The 16,345-nt window shown below is 46.9% G+C and overlaps 1 protein-coding gene across 1 annotated transcript; it reads right to left on the bottom strand.

Moving 5' to 3' along the window:
- Nucleotides 1-2,331: 2,331 nt before the first annotated feature.
- LOC146176899 (ipis-1-like) lies at nucleotides 2,332-14,869 on the bottom strand. Its single transcript, XM_084581055.1, has 5 exons — nucleotides 14,820-14,869; nucleotides 7,162-7,540; nucleotides 6,330-6,641; nucleotides 4,550-4,806; nucleotides 2,332-2,780 (listed from the first exon to the last, which is right to left on the bottom strand). Exons 1-5 carry the CDS (start codon nucleotides 14,852-14,854, stop codon nucleotides 2,438-2,440), a joined length of 1,326 nt encoding a protein of 441 aa, XP_084437181.1. The 5' UTR covers nucleotides 14,855-14,869; the 3' UTR covers nucleotides 2,332-2,437.
- Nucleotides 14,870-16,345: the final 1,476 nt, after the last annotated feature.

The following is a 16,345-nucleotide window of genomic DNA, read 5'->3' as shown; positions in this document are numbered from 1 at the left end:
GGCCGCCATTTTGGTCCCAGGTTGGTGTAAAAGGAGAATTTGACCGTATTAGCTGACAGAACATTACCTTTTTTTGGGAGGATCGCAGCTTTGTAATTAAATCAAAGCGACGTTTCTTAGTAGGAAATATTATTTGCCGACGCATTGTTTTAATGCCTAGCGTTACTTGGCTGATGCACATTTTGTGCAGAATACGTACAGTGTGCTTCATTTTAAGTACAATACCACGCATATCAATGGAAAACTTACATCAAGTATAATTGCACTAACAATATTATAAGCACTAACTATATATATATTCAATAAATAGTTAATTGCTTGCGAACAAAAATGAGTTACGCCGCAACATCGTCATATTGTGGAATGGCTTATGCCGATTGTAATTGCACTTGCTTATTTTTCAAGTCTTAATTGCATTACATAATTAACTGTGATTAAAAATTGTACTGAGTACGATTCTACTGCACTAATTACAGGTTATAGTTCATTGCAATTAAGAATTGAACATTAAGCTACAATGGCAAGCCATATATCAAAGGATAGCTTACACTGAGTACAATTGCAATACACTAATTGTCAGACTGTTAACAGCTGTTAATTAGTTAATTGGGATTAACACGAACTTTAAAATAAGTCATATCACAAGACAGCTTATGTTGAAGAAAATTCCATTTTAATTATTACTGGTCCTAATTAATATTCAGTAATTAGTTACATATAGTTATTTTAACTTTAGCCTACAACGTGATGTCGTATATCATGGGATAGCTTATATCGAGCATTAAATACCTATAGTTACCAGTGCTAATTAATAGCCATTAATTAGATAATTGTTAGCAACAATTGAACTTCAGGTTCTAATAGCAAATCATATCACGGGATGGCTTATGTCGAATACAATTCCAGTACGCAAATTGCTGGCCTTCCTTAAGAGCCATTATTTAATTGTGAACAGCATTTAAACTAGGCTGCATCAGTCATATGGGATAGTTGTTATCGAGTGTGATTGCAGCACACTCATTGTTTATAGCTGTCAGTCAGCTAATCGTTAACGAGAACATATATATTGGGCGGAAATCCGCCTGGTTGGGTTCTTGAAATAAAAGTTTGAGAAACACTATCACCAACCAAAAATATTTATTAAAACCGGACGCTTCAGGACCAACTCGGTCCCTTCCTCAGGGGCGACTGAAGTGCGAAGCCCGCAGTAGCAAGCAGTGGCCTTTGCTTCCCCTTTCCAAACACGTGGCGGAGTCCGTCATTTTTGTGTTGTAATATTTGCTGACGGAGGTGTTTTGTTTCGCCGATATAAGGATCTGCGAACTCGGAGCACGCGATTTTGTAAACAACGCCAGGTTGTTTTTTTCTGAGGATGCGGTCTTTTGGTTAGCGGTAGAAAACAGCCGACAGTTTTCTACTGCGAGACGGGAGTGACTGTCTCCACCCGCTCAATTATGCCGATTATACGCAGAATTAGTGTAATACAGAACGTTCCACTCGTTCCACGTCTGCCGCTGTGGTCCAAAAGTACCCGCTAGCAGTTTTGCACAAACCGTACTTCACACGATGGGGATACACGTATGGCCTGAAATCGTTCTCTGTGAAACTTATTTTAATGCAAAATCACCATACAATTGGATCAACAGCGAAACGAAGTGGCGTCAATAATGGGAGCAAGCAGGCCCGCCACTATGTATGTGATGTGGCTAATGGAGCAACAGAACAGGTGGTGAGAAAATGTTTTCCAACTCGCAACGGGAACAGTTTTATATACCATTCCTGAATTTTTTGCCTAAATGCTTAGTTCATGGCGGGGTAATTATCAAGCTCATACAAAAAAAATGATGTGACTGCCAATTATACTGGCGTTGAAAGATATCGTAGGTAGGTGCTGGTAGAGACGGAATGGCATACGCCGCTCCAGTCTGAAACAATTCGTGGAAACAAGGAGGTTGAGAACATTGCGATGTGGTTGATCCTGTGGACGATTACGCTGAAGAGGATGGCCACTCCTATGGGATACGCGTGGCAGGGTGGGCAGTAATACGGTTCATGACCGAGTGAGCTGTAATAAAGACCTGTGATGCGCGTCAACGATGCTTGGAAAGACTTCATAACCTTAGACATTTGGTTTGAAAGACGACACAATGAGTTTGGATGAATTCTGGAGGTGAATGAAAGGGGCGGCGCGATCTTCGACGGCTTTAAATGCATAGATGAGATGGATTTGATTGGGGGCGGAGGATGTATATTCTGATTTTCATTTATTAACGTTAATAATTGGTTAATATTTTCGATGACTGAATGGAAGGGAAGCAAAAACGAGTCAGAGGCGAAACGAAATGAGCTTGAATTTGTTCCGGTTAAATGTTATGATCCAATGAACGCATCGTTTTTCATCACGGTTAACATCGTCCTTCGACCATATGCGGCCCCGTCAGAGCTGGGGCGTCGTGAGCTTCTTGACCGAGCCCAGCAGGAGGACGATGTCGGGCCTGCGCTTGAGGACGAGCAGCATAAACGGCCGGTCGACCACGAACTGCGCCGAGGACGGCTCGTCGGTGCCACTCTCCACATCGGCCGACGACCAGTCGAGCGGCAGCGGAGACCCCAGGCTCCCCGTCGTGCTTGTTGGTGATGTGATCAACGAGACTTCACTGGGCCGCTTCGTGAACTCTCTCGCGCTCTCCGCACTCTGGCGCGCCCCTTTGCGGTTGACATGCAGAACAGCCACGTGGCGCACGGATGACAGGTGCACGCCTTCCGCTTTGCTGAGGTACCTGGCCATGCGCGGAAGTCGTCGCAGTAAGGTCTTTCCGAACGAAACCTCTTTTGCCAAGCGTCTACAAGATGCATGGCAAAATTACTTTGGAAGAAAAGTTATGCCTATTTCGAGTGGTCGATTGGAGTTGGGGGCCCGAACCGGAATAGAGCGACCCAAACCCCCAGAGAGCGAGCCAGCCTTGATCGACCAACAGAATGAAGAGAGCACGTCGGAAGTAATGCTGAACCGGTTCCGGAAGTTGAATACGTATCCTAGCGATAAAATGTGTTGCGATTGATGAATAGGCACGGTTTATCGCTGTAGACGTTTTTCGATAGACGCTGACATCGATATACGCGCGCGCAAAAAAAAATAAAAACAAGAAAAGGGCAACGCCCTGTGTCCTTTGACGATATTTCTGAAACGACAAAAAGCAGAAAAAGAAAACAGCAGCAACCTTCACAACTGGCGACATGTCGACTAGAACTTCAGCCGAGATTCGACTCTGGTCGGCAGATCGAGCCAGATCACTGCGAGTTGCTCCAAACGACCAGCGGAACACGCGCAACCTACCTTCGTCGACCAGTGGAATTCGAACTCTTCATCCTGGAGCAAGAAAATCTGTTCCGAAGCGACCAGTGAAAATTGCTATGAGATTGCATTAATACCTTCTTCCATAGTAGACTATTTACATTACTGACTGCTTGCTTACAAAATAAACTAAATTTAACGTTATTTCCAAAAGTGGCGGAGTTACTTTATAATCACATTATATATTTGGTGCGCACAAAACGTCAATTGGAAGCAGGTCCTACAAGCAAATCAGGTTTCTCCGTTTACTGCGCCGCTACCGAAAGTAAGATTTAGGTGGCCATCGGCGGATTAGAACATTTATATTGATGTTACAATTGAAATGGTGATAATTTCAGCATTAATTGTACTAGTTATACAAGCGAAAGCTGTGTTACGCACGGGTTTGCATGGTTTAGCAAGCTTGTATACGGTTTGTTAAGGGGACGTTCAATATTCGACTTAAGAGTCGACGCGAAAGAACCTTTATCCCCGCCTTACATTCTGCGATTGATTTTTTTAAAATAATAACGATTGGTTTACAGGAAAGGGATTAAGGCTCAGTATCTGTGACAGGTTTTTCCGTGGACACCTGACCGCGCTGCAAGGGGAGGGAAGAAGGTTGAAGCGAAGGTGCGAAAAGAGAGAAAGAAGGGCTACACTGGAGGGCTAGGGAGTAATTTGAACCGCCTAGCATCTTCAACGTGCACTGACATCGCACAGAACACGGACGCCTCTTCGTTTCGCCTTCATCGAAACGTAGCCGCCGGTGGTAGGGATCGAACCCTTGCACTGCGGTACAGTATATATAGTCGAGCGTCTTAACTACTGGGCCGCCGCGCCGCAGTGGCTAAGAGCTAACTAGTTTAACTGGTACGATAAAGATAGGCATACTGATGAAACGAATATCATGGTAAGACTTGCATGACAATGCCACTTTCGGCACTAACCCCTACATCTCAAGGTAAATAAGAATGGTCCACTCGCATCCTGTGGCCACCAAGGATTGAGCCTGTCACATAGGGACCTCATTAGTGTCACTACTGAAGCAAATGTCATGAGGCCCCGCCCGAAATGCATCTGGCAACTTGGGAAGGGACGATGACAGCAGAGCAATAAACGTGGTCATGTTCATAGGGAAGTCGGACCTCTAGTAGCTCCAGTACACCACTGAGTGGTTCGCACTCACGAAGTGGAGGCGCTAACAATGCTTACCTGAACCTTGCCTCTTCGGTGAAGAGCACTCCGAGTCCCAAGGCTCGCATCACAGGTGAGAGGTCTGTGACGCGGCGCAGCCTAAGCTTTGGCATGCACACGGTGACTCCCCGGCGCTCCTCCAGCATAGCCACGCAGTGAAGAAGCCGTGCCGCCGTTGCGCGCTTCTCCAGCGATGCGAGCCCGTCCAGACGCGCTGGTAGCAGGATCACTAGCGAGACATCTCGGTTCTCGTAAGGCAGCTCCAGCGCTGTTACCTGCGTTGCCGCCACACATGTAATAAGCCAGCGGAGTATAGTTGTAACCACCACTGAGTGTGAGCTCCAAACGTTTTCTAGCTTTTAGTGCCGCTGCATGGGCTATTGAATAGTGTAGTTTCAGTTAATTATTCCTCATCTGTCTCATCTGAGGAAAACTGAAGATGACAGTTGTTAGCATTAGAATAACACAAATACTATGTAAAATAGGTATAGCTAAATTATTATTTTTTTTTATTTTGGGCGTTTAGCTCCTTTTCTTTTATCTTAAATTGGATTAAGCCTGGCAAAGCTTTGCTGGTCCGGGCTCCCTCTCTCTTTCTTTTACATTTTTTCGTCATATTCTGAGATGAATAACAAAAGCTAAAAAAAGGTATAGCTAGCAGCCCTCTGTCCTCTACATGTGATGTGTGCGAAGATTTTGAACATTTGGTAACCTCCTCCTGCCAAAGGTTTACTGCACATCGCAGGACACTTGAACATGTCCTCGGACCTTGGTGCGATAAGTCTTCGGCTGCGCGAGCTACAAAGGCCTTTTCTCAAGGACACAGGGTTGATCGATACCCTTTAAAATTCATCTGTGTATGATTATGTGTGTATGAAAGTGTGCGACACCAATGTTTTTTCATTCGTTTTTCCTTTCCCTCTCCTCTTTGTCACCATCATCAGGAGTAGCATGCTAGGCTCACCACCAGGCAGACATCTCCTGTTACCAATAATATATATATATATATATATATATATATATATATATATATATATATATATATATATATATATATATATATATATATATATATATATATATATATATATATTGTGAAAGAAGGCCAGGTCGAGACGCCAAAGTCGTGACGGCAAGGCAAGGTACGCCGTGTCAGCGTTTTAAATCTGATGGTGAACCCAGGCGCGTGCTGGAGCCGGCGCCGCGGGACGATGACGATGGTATGTACAAAAGAAAAAAGATTATGGTATGTACAAATGAAAGAAGATCCGTGGAAGGCTCACAATATATATATATATATATATATATATATATATATATATATATATATATATATATATGTGGCGCAGTGGTTACGGCGCTTGACTACTGTTCCCAAGGGCGCGGGATCGAATCTCGGTCTCGGCGGCCGCTTTTCGATGGAGGCGAAAAGCTAGACGCCCGTGTGCTGTGCGATGTCAGTGCACGTTAAAGAACCCCAGGTGGTCGACATTTTCGGAGGCCTTCACTACGGCGTCTCTCATAGCCTGAGTCGCTTTGGGACGTTAAACCCCACAAACCAAACCAAACCAAACCACACACACACACACACACACACACACACACACACACACACACACACACACACACACACACACACACACACACACACACACACACACACACACACACACACACACACACACACACACACACACACACACACACACACACATATATATATATATATATATATATATATATATCATGACGACAGACGATAAACAAAGGCAGGCAAGGAGATGGGGACATCACTAACCTCAAGCTCCGAACAGCGGAACATGCGGAAGGTGCCCTTTTGGCGCATCATCCCTACGGTGATGGCGGCTTGGGGCGTCTCGTGGAAGTCCCCACATGTCGCATGGAAGGCGTACCGCCACGTACCTTCCAGCCGGATAGAGGACAGGAGCACCATCAGGGTCTTCTCGTCCACCGAACCGTGAGGGAAAATCTCCTGGCCGGCCTTGAACGAGAAGGACGAGACCGCGCGCGCCATTGCGTCCATGGAGAGACGGCATTGCTCTGCGCTGTGCGCGAAGTCGCGCCGGTCCAGCAGGTACGACAGTCGCTCCTGCGGTACAGTGACGTAAATAAGAAAGTTGAATTTCCTGCTGGATTCCGCTATAATTTATCTAGCTCCGCATGAGCTTCACGCGACTGGGCATGGGCAGAAACATCGAGGTGGCTGTCCACAAGCGTGGCTACTGGCTGCTGCACTAGCCCTCCAAGACCATTCTAGTGGCTACCTCATTATACCGGTTACCAGAAAATATATCTTATGAGAAGGGCAGACGCTGGGCTACCACAATGAACTATGTAGTGCTTGGCGCGGCCAGCGAGCAAGTGCAAGCTACATATCTGTCTCTGTTTAATTGGTTTATAAAAGCTAAACGTTCTAGTGAGACATATTTTTCTTTTTGCACGGCTCGGAAGTTTTTTAGGCACAAAATGGAGGTGCTGCTCCATAAAAGTTTTAAAGGCGCTCCGCTTCGTTTGTGTCACGAGAGCATGTCTCAGGGAAAATGGCCTGCTCTGCAGGAGAGCAACGCGCGGTCAGAACGGGGCCCTCGTGGCCTTTCGTAATGTTGTACCTGCAGCTGGAGGTACGTGGCGGTGAGCTGGACGCTATGGTCGTAGAATAGCGACATGAAGCACGTGTAGGAGAAGCGGTGCGCGCGCAGCTTGGGCCTTCGGAAGGGCGCGAACAGGGCCTGCGCATGGCGATCGAAGGCGCGGGCCATGCGTAGGGGTGCCCAGTGCACATGCAGCGCGCGGCCCAGGGCATCGGCGGCAGCGGAGTGTGACTCGCAGCCGTGCAGGAGCATCACCAGCGAGCTGGCCACCATGAAGGGAGAGAGAAGCACGTTACGCGTGTCGCCGCCCTCGCGCAGCTTGCGGCACACGTCCACGGCCAGCTGGAGGAGACAGCCACTCATCTCGGGCACCATGCTGAACGACGGCTCGCGAAGCCTGCGTTCGCGGATGTCGGGCGCAGAAATGTGAATTCGTGGACAGGCGACACCAGTAAAATTTATCATCATTAGCCGGACTGTACCTCCTGCAGGACGAAAGAAACTCCCGCATTGCCCCAACTAATCCGGTCTTGTACTAGTTAATTGTAACAAACGATATTCATAAATATTGTCCACACGGATCATATTAAGTGGTGTTGTTAAGGGTTGAACATTCGGTGTTCAACCCATTACATGCCGAAAGCCAAAATTCGAACTTTCATGACCCTTCTTCAAGTTGAAGTCTTCTTCTTCCTCACGTCCTTAAAAAAAGCACACGAGCTAGGGTTGATGACCTGAAAGCCAAGCCAAATATAGTGCTCCCCGATATATTATCTGCTCCCTTGCAGCATATTTGTCATCATCATCATCATCATCATCATCATCATCATCAGCCCGATTATACCCACTGCAGGGCGAAGGCCTCTCCCATATTTCTCCACTTAACCCGGTTCTGTGCTAGCTGCATCCACTTGACCCCTGCGAACTTCTTAACCTCATCCGCCCACCTAATTTTTTGTTGCCCCCTGCTGCGCTTTCCTTCTTTTGGAATCCGATTTGTTACCATAAGTGATCATCGATTATCCTTTCTTTGCCCTACATGTCCTGCCTATGCCCATTTATTGTTGATTTTCACTATGATCTTATCAACACGAGATATTTCTGTGACCCATTATGCACGCTTATCTTATAATGTTACACCTATCATTTTCCGTTCCGTAGCTCTCTGCGTTGTCCTCAACTTATGCAGAACCCTTATCATTAACCTCCAGGTTTCAGCCCCATAGCTGAGTACCGGTAAGTTAAAGTTAAATTCCTTCCGTTTGAGCTATAGTACCGGTAAGCTGGTAGCAATAATCTGCGAGTACGTGCCAAATACGCTCCATCTCAATTTTTTTTATTCTCCCAGTTATTTCGCTTTCGTGGTCCGGATCTGCGGTTACTACCTGTCCTAAGTACACATATTCGCATACACTTTCCAGTGCCTTGCCACCTTTGACAAACTTTTGTTCCTATCCAAGGCTGTTGAACATTACCTCAGTGTTCTGCATATTAATCTTTAGGGCAACCTTTTTGCTTTTCCTGTCCAAGGTATCAATCCTAATCTGCAGTTCGTCCCCCGAATTACTTAGCAAAGCAATGCCATCAGCGAATCGAAGATTACTGAGGTATTTTCCATCAACTGTTATCTCTAACTGCCCCAAGTCTTGAATAACCAAGATTTGAATAGTATTGGGAAATCTTTTCTCCTAGTCTAACACCTTTCCTTACGGAAATTTATTAGTTTCTGCATGGATAACTATGGTTGCTGTGGAGCCACCATAGATATTTTACAATACTTTCACAAATGGCTCTTCTACGCCCTAATTTCTCAATACGTACATGCATGACTGCCAAAGTTTCGACTCAATTAAATGCGTTCTCATAATAAATGAATGCTATGCGTAGGGGCCGGATACATTCTTAGAATTTTTGGTCACCTGGTTCATACTATAGGTATGGTCAATGGTAGAGTATCCTTTTCGAAAACCTGCTTGATCCTTCGGTTGACTGAAGTGTAAGGTTGCCCTGCTCCTATTAGCGCTTACCTTAGTAAACGTCTTGTACGTAACGGATAGTTAGCTGATTTCTCTGTGATTTTTTAAATATTTAGCGTCTCCTTTCTTATGAATTAAGATATTTTTCCACGATTCCGGTACTTTAGTAAACATCTTGTACGTAACATATAGTAAGCTGATTGCTTTGTGATTTTTCAAATCTTTAGCGTCCCAGTTTTATGAATTGAGATGATGTTACTGCTGAATTGCTTAGTTACTGCTTTTCCTATTTTCATCGCTGCTAATGCTTTGTTAATTCACCACGCCCTAAGTTACTGAGAGAAGCATATCGTGGGCTCCCTGCAAATATTTTGAACACCAGCTTCCAGACGATTTCAAATGTCATTAGCTGACATATTGACAAAATGTACTGATTTTCATGTTCTCCGGATATTTAGACAGAGTATAACCCGTAGTTGGTACTAAACAATGTGGGATGTCTTGGTATATGAGTCTTCATGTCCCGAACCACATATAGGTAGTCTTCATTTAACTCAGTAGGGGAGGCGTTTCTTCATGAGTGCTCTGTTCCTCTTCATGCCCTTTAAACTAGTATACTACCGACTTCAAGACAGCAGGGTCTCTTATTAAGAGCGTATACTGCACAGTGAGCGCTGAAAATGGCCCTTCCTGTTGCGTGCACCCTACAATAAAAAGTCAGTCCAGATGGACAGAGCACTGGGTGCGAAACTCAAAAAGGGCGCTGCAAAGTATGACGTCGTCTTCTATATATCACTTGAGTAAAGGGTACACGCACTATTTCCCCTGTAAGTTGGAGGTCACTGAACGGATCTTCAAATATGATAAGGAGTCCATAAAGACCCACGGAAAGAAAAATCAGGACTGCATTAAAATGATCGGAAGCATGGCAGGAAACTAAAAAAAATTCAGTCATTGTGGAGGAAATCGACATGGTCGAGGTATGGTCTTTTACGGAGTACTGTGAGTTGCAGGAATAAAAAAAATAATGGAAGGACACATAAACTTCGCCTTAAGAGTAGACACGATAGTGCCCTTAACAGCTCTTTTTCATTCCGCAGGAAGTTTTTCTTCCTCGCTTGAACTGTTTAATTAAAACAAAATATTATTACTGCAAGGGCTGTAGACATCCCTAACACATGCAAGCTATACACACCACAACACGTTCAGAAGGTACCCCTTTAACACGCTTGGCATCATATGGCCCTTCGTTGGACGCGCGATTCCGTTCCGTCAACGGTAGGGTCCTCTGATCAGCGTCACCTGGCGACAGATAGCGGAAATATTGTAAAAAGAAATAATAGCGGGTTTAAAGCAGGCCGTACTCGTTTGCTTCAGTGGCGCAAAGAATTTACACTACTTACCTTAGCAATAAGCGATTAAATCATCTGTTCGAATCCTGTAATAGAAACTTCATTTCTTCGCTATTTTTTAAACGCAACATTACAATAAGCTACCAAGCTCATTCCTGGGGAGTGTTCCCCGTTAGGTTACATTATGTAGTGTTTTTATTTCTTAATAACCGCAAAACCAGCCTTGAACAGAGCCACGAGGTGATGCCATGACAATGGCAACACTATTCATTTACCTTCACCGTATCATTTCCTGCCTTCAGTGAGTGTATGTTACCTTTAGGTTGCGTTCAGACACACCTTTCGGTAACTATCACCGTTTAACTCGCTGAGAGGCAACCGGTGAGGAGAAAGAAGTTGAGGGTCCCTACCCTTGAGGAGACGGAAATACTCTTCATGGACTATATGTTGCGTGCCCATCTGTCCTGCAGAGGGCTTGGGATCAAGTGCCAATGGCGAGAGTTAGGTTTTCAAGCCACCGGAAAGTCAGCCATGCGCATCTAAATTGGAGGTTGATTGGTTGTCGTTGTGGGCTTTTGTTTGTTAGCGGCTGCACGTGTCGCCCCCACCCCTGCCGTCCGATCGTTTCTAAACGTCACAATCAACGTGTCCCCCACGAATAGTTCAGTGTTTCGCACGGTGTCATTGGCTTAACCGAGCAACCCACAGCGAGGAGGGGAACACCTCCCAACCCTCATCTAAAGCCTCTACTAAATAAATTTTTGCTGCTCCTCCTCGTTCCAACCACGTTAAATTTCAGATAAATTTATTACTAAAGCACTACTCAGTCATACTAGTCGGAAAAAAACTATAGAAAATTTTCTGATGTTACGACAGAATTTCTCTGCGGTTTTTGACGGGAAACCTGTTGTGACAACAAAGCATTCTGTAGTAACATCAAAAGTTTCTGTAGTTACAACAGAAAAGTGCTACAGAACTACAGACAGCAGAAATATACTACAGAAAAGTACTACAGAACTACATAAAAATCTGATGGTTACGACAGAACTGCAGGATATTTTGTCGTATTTTTCACACAGTTCTGTAGTTTTTTTTCGACTGTGTTAACCGAGGTTGTTGTGGCTTGCATACGTCGATCTCGGACTAAAACAGAAACCTTTAGAGTGGAGCGGACCTTAACCCAGGAATCCCTCGTGGAAAGCGACTACAGAACTGCCGCCGACGCAGATCATCCTGCGTTTATAAGTTAAAACGTGAAGGTCCCTGGCCATCGGGAGTACAGGAAAGTGGAAAATGCTTCGCAGGACAGCAGTGTATTCTCCGTGATGTAATATATAGATGGCGTTGGCCGCGTTTTGGAATCGGTTTCGTCCTCCATGTTATCCCACGTCACACATCTGCCACCGATCTCGCTGATGCACGTGCCCATCAATCATTGTCACAGGCCAGTGCCCAAGCACAATCATGACTATAGGCGTTAAATATAATCTGTTAACTTGGCACATGCTTCTGGTTTCGCCTTTTGTGCAGCGCGGACGCGCTTCACGTCAGCTTCGTGCAAAGATGGCGACATTTGCCACCGCCATAAAATCCGACCAATTCCACCACCAAGACTATAGCGTGAAGGTGAGCACTTCGCACAGACGATTTTTGACCCTGAGCTTCCAATGTTTCGGGCCCCCACGGCCCATTTTGCCTTGAGGCGCCGCGTCGCTCGAGCTTGGCCTCGCTCCGGGACCTATAGGACCCTGGTTGGGACTAAGCCGAACGTCACCGTAGGCACATCATCATCATGAAGGTGAAAGTTCCAGGCGAAGCTATTGAGTCTCGCTAATTCCATCCGCGGGGCTTGACAAGCATCCTGAGCGTTCCCGCCCGAACCTCGGAGCACCCACCGCAGTAGAATCGACCAAAATTCCAACATGAAAACCGATGAGGCAGGGGAGCCTATTACTGACTCCATGTTCACCAGCCAGTCCTGCACGGCACCTACCACCCAAACCGCATTCAAAGCCCAGGCACAGCAGCTGCGAGCTGCGCTCGCTGCGGGGCAAAAGTCACGCCAGCAGCCGCGGCTACCGACTAAAGCCTGCTTCACATGCAAGCGATTTTTGCCGCGGTGACGGGAAATCTTATTTTCAGCTGTCGCGGCAGCTAGAGCGGCGCTAGCGACGATGTTCCATCCAACACGTTGGAAATTTTCACTTTGTCGCTGCCGCTCGCCGCTGCGTTCGCTCAGTCGCTTCTAAGTCATCATCATCATCATCAGCCTGAGTATACCCATTGCAGGGCGAAGGCCTCTCCCATATTTCTCCAATTCACCCCTGCGAACTTCTTAATCTCATCCGCCCACCTAATTTTCTGCCGCCCCCTGCTACGCTTTTCTTCCCTTGGAATCCAGTTTGTTACCCTAAGTGACCATCGGTTATCCTCTCTTTGCACTACATGTCCTGCCCATGCCCATTTCCTCTTCTTTATTTCCACAGAATGTCAGTAACGAGTTATTTCTCTAACTCACTCTGCACGCTTCCAAGTGAACCAGCCGTAAGATTACAATAGTGATTTTCCTCTCCCGGGGAGGACTTCAATAGGTGTTCGCTTTGGCTGCGGGAACATGCGGGTTCGATTCCCGCTGCAGCCAGGCTACCCAGCTGGTCAATCTAATGGAAACCGGCGGTCCTGCGACATGCATGCAGCGCGCGGCTTTCCAAGGGTTCACCACTTGGAAAAAGGAAGCCTTTGCCTGAAATTCCCGTCGAATGTGGGCAACCAATCACTTCCTATAGTCCAAAAAATTCGCCACACCAAGTGCAACGTTCACAAACCGCCAGGACATGCGCCGTAGCGCATCTCTGAGAGCTAAGACATCCCTTTTTAATTTTACGCCCTGGCTCTCAGTAGCCACGGACACACCCATGGTGTCCAGGATTATGCACCGTTCAACCACCAAAAGACACACCATTACCCCACGCACTGACAATCCCGTTCATTTTATTGCTAATCCAAGCTATTCTTTGCTGCGATTTACCAAAACGTTCAATGGATCCAGGAAGGTACATGGACTCTAACCGGTACGATCTTTTGGATGTGCTCGGCGATCTCCGAGATTTGAGAGATGTAGCTTATTGTGATCCGCGATCCGCCACCATGACCCTCTACCGCGAGTGGGCGGGGCGCACAAGCTGATTGGCCCCGACGCGGTAGTTTATGTGCCGACATCAAGTATGTGGCGCCATCTATCGGTGTCGAGGGGATCTGGGCATGCGCAGTGGAACGCGCGGTGGCGGATCAGCGTAGCGGATCGCGGATCACGGTAAGCTAAATCTCTCTAATATCCAGTAAAAACGGCTCGGGCTGTCACGCCGCCGTGCTAGGCCTTGTCTCAAGTAAGTGTTTAGTCGTTGGTGGCAACGTTCAGTTCTGTTGATCCGCTGATCGCTGATCTTGTCAAAAAAAGGGGGGGGGGGGGCTAGTGGAACACTTTCTGTACTGATCTGCTTCCTGATCTGCAGCCTAACCTCGCGGCGACCCGCGAGGCGCACACGTGCGTAACTGCGCGCCGAGCGTTACCTCTTCGGAAATCGGCGTGCACTTGGCCCAGCCTCCAGGTGCCGTTTCGTGGACGCAAGTGCGCGCTCCAAATATTTGCCAAAGACAGATCGGAACGTCAGAGCTCCCGCTGCACGATTTTCACGTGTTCAAAGGGTTCGTGGGGTTACCACTAGGAGCAGCGCAATGTGCCGGGGCTAAGGTGCACAGCTAGACATATGGAATGTTCCGCTGCACGCGAGTTAAACGCGAACACCGTTCCTATATAGACTGATGCGAGTGAAATATCGCCTGTGAACCTTATGCTACGGCCTCTTTAGAAAGATTGCTTCCTGCATGAATGCTTCTAGAAAAAAAGAATCATTCAAGCAAAAATATTTAGAACTATTGGAGTCATTTTCAGCGAGTGTTTGAATCGTGTTGTATAACGTGTAGAGATATGATGGCCATTTGGACGGAAGGTTTCGAGAAGTTCGCTCTATGTCCACCTCTGGTTCGTTGCGATTACCGAAAGATCTGCGTCACAGTCCGACAAGGACGGTGAATAATTAATTTCAGGTTTATTTACCTGTTTATAATATTGGTTTTTTTTTTCGACCACGAATGGGCAAGGAGCTGGGAGTTTACTGTCACCAAAGCTGAGCGGTTGCCACTTTTATGACCAGAGAGACTACCTTCGACTACAGACCTTTAAAGTTTGTCACCCGTGCACATAACTTTAACCGCAACTTTGCAGCCAGCAAAACTAAAAAGCCCGGCTGCGTGCGCCATTGTAGTCGCAAATGCGCCAGCGCTTCACCTCTTTGTGTCGGCGTCCATCTCGGAGCTATCCATCTCGGAAGAGAGGTCTTCTTCCGAACGGCCCGCGCCGGCCCGACCTATCCGCGACACTCGCGAGCCCACCGACGTCACTGACGTCATAGATGTGGACATGCTGGAACCATCCGGCCCCGAGGCGCCCCTGCAGCTGCGACTCGAGCCGGACGCGTGTCGTGAGCGGCGCCGTTGCCGTCGACAAAACGTGGGCTGCGGGACGTGCTCCTCACCCGTGTCTGAAAGGTTGCCGTCCATCCCGGGGCTACGAAAAAAGCCGGGGTTTTGCAAAACTGCGGTATAAGGCTCGCTGGAGGATGGCTTGTCCTTATGCAGTTGTCGTTGTTCTGTTGACTGATGCCACCAGCTTCTTGCAGGTGGCGAGGTACGCTTCTTCCTTTTTGTCTTCTTTGCGCGTGCTGTGCGAGAGCGCGAAGATTAGGGGCTTCGCTTCGTCACTTTGACTAGTGTCATTTCAGCGTCCATTGAAGCAGTGTGATAAAGTGACCGAAAGAAGTCTCGGGAGTCCATGGACTCCCTTTTTGTTTTGTCTTTGGTGCTCTTACGCAACACGTGATGCACCATGAACTCAAAATTGGAAGAGGCTTAACTAAGCCAAGATAGATGTGAAAGCTGTAGTAGTCGTGGATGAGGCCGAATTGTTTTGTAGCGAGAGCTACATTGGCCAGTCTCGCCGTGCCTGTCCGAAGAGCGAAGAAAGAATTGAAATAAGAAAAAGGAAAAGAAGGCGGAGAGAAAGAATAAGAAGACAGATAATTCGGTAGTTAGTAGAGGCCCTATCGGCACGAACGTTGTGACGGGTGCGACCCGTATCTGTTCTGACTGAAGGCGAACAACGTCGTAGTTGAGCGGAACTGAACTGGAAGATCTCGTCCTGAATCCAGTCAAGCAGTGAGGGCGTCCGTTTCGCATTAACCTGGAAGTCCTCAAGGTGTTCGGTGCCGGGTGCTTCTTCGTGGTGAGGCCTTTCCACGTTCAGTGGGGTTTTGGTCAGGGATAGGATTTGGTAATGTAAAGGTTTCATTACCTTGCGCACAGGCATGTCTTTCACCTCCCCGGGAGGGGGCTCGGCAGATTGGTTCGCCAGCCTGCCGATTGAAAGCTTGCCTCTGAAATCATTTGCTTTTTAGCAAATGATTTCAGAGGCAAGCTCAGAGGCAAGTGTCGATGCGATTCCTGTCGCACTCATACCGACATGCGATGGAATGCTGAAAATGAAAAATCCGAAAACTATTCAGCAACAACTAAAGAGTCTGACGGATCACTACCCTGATATCTCTGAGGCGTGACCTTTCGGGAGACGAGGTATAGTTTGCAAATCTGCAAACATTGTGTGTCAGATCTGCTACGCTGCAGTTCTTTTACTTCGATTCCTGTCAAAGCCTTTATTCCTAAACAGCACTTGCACTGAGGGTATTGGAGTGGATCCTGCATCTACTGCTCAAGAAATTTTGGAGGAATTTCAGGACGCAGGAGCTGGTGTTCTTTCAG

The sequence above is a fragment of the Amblyomma maculatum genome, chromosome 10 (genome assembly GCF_055883805.1).
Source record: "Amblyomma maculatum isolate TAMU_Amacu chromosome 10, ASM5588380v1, whole genome shotgun sequence".
In the NCBI taxonomy this organism is placed as follows: Eukaryota; Metazoa; Arthropoda; class Arachnida; order Ixodida; family Ixodidae; genus Amblyomma; species Amblyomma maculatum.
Note: the sequence above shows the minus strand (reverse complement) of the source record. Positions and strands in the feature narration are given on the sequence as shown.

Coding starts and splice junctions, on each gene's coding strand:
- LOC146176899 (XM_084581055.1), bottom strand. CDS start 14,854: ATGGATAGCTCCGAGATGGACGCCGACACAAAGAG. Junction 7,541..14,819: donor ATGGACGCCGACACAAAGAG/GTGAAGCGCTGG, acceptor CCGCGAACGCAG/GCTTCGCGAGCCGTCGTTCA. Junction 2,781..4,549: donor ACCGAAGAGGCAAGGTTCAG/GTAAGCATTGTT, acceptor GCGCATGGCCAG/GTACCTCAGCAAAGCGGAAG.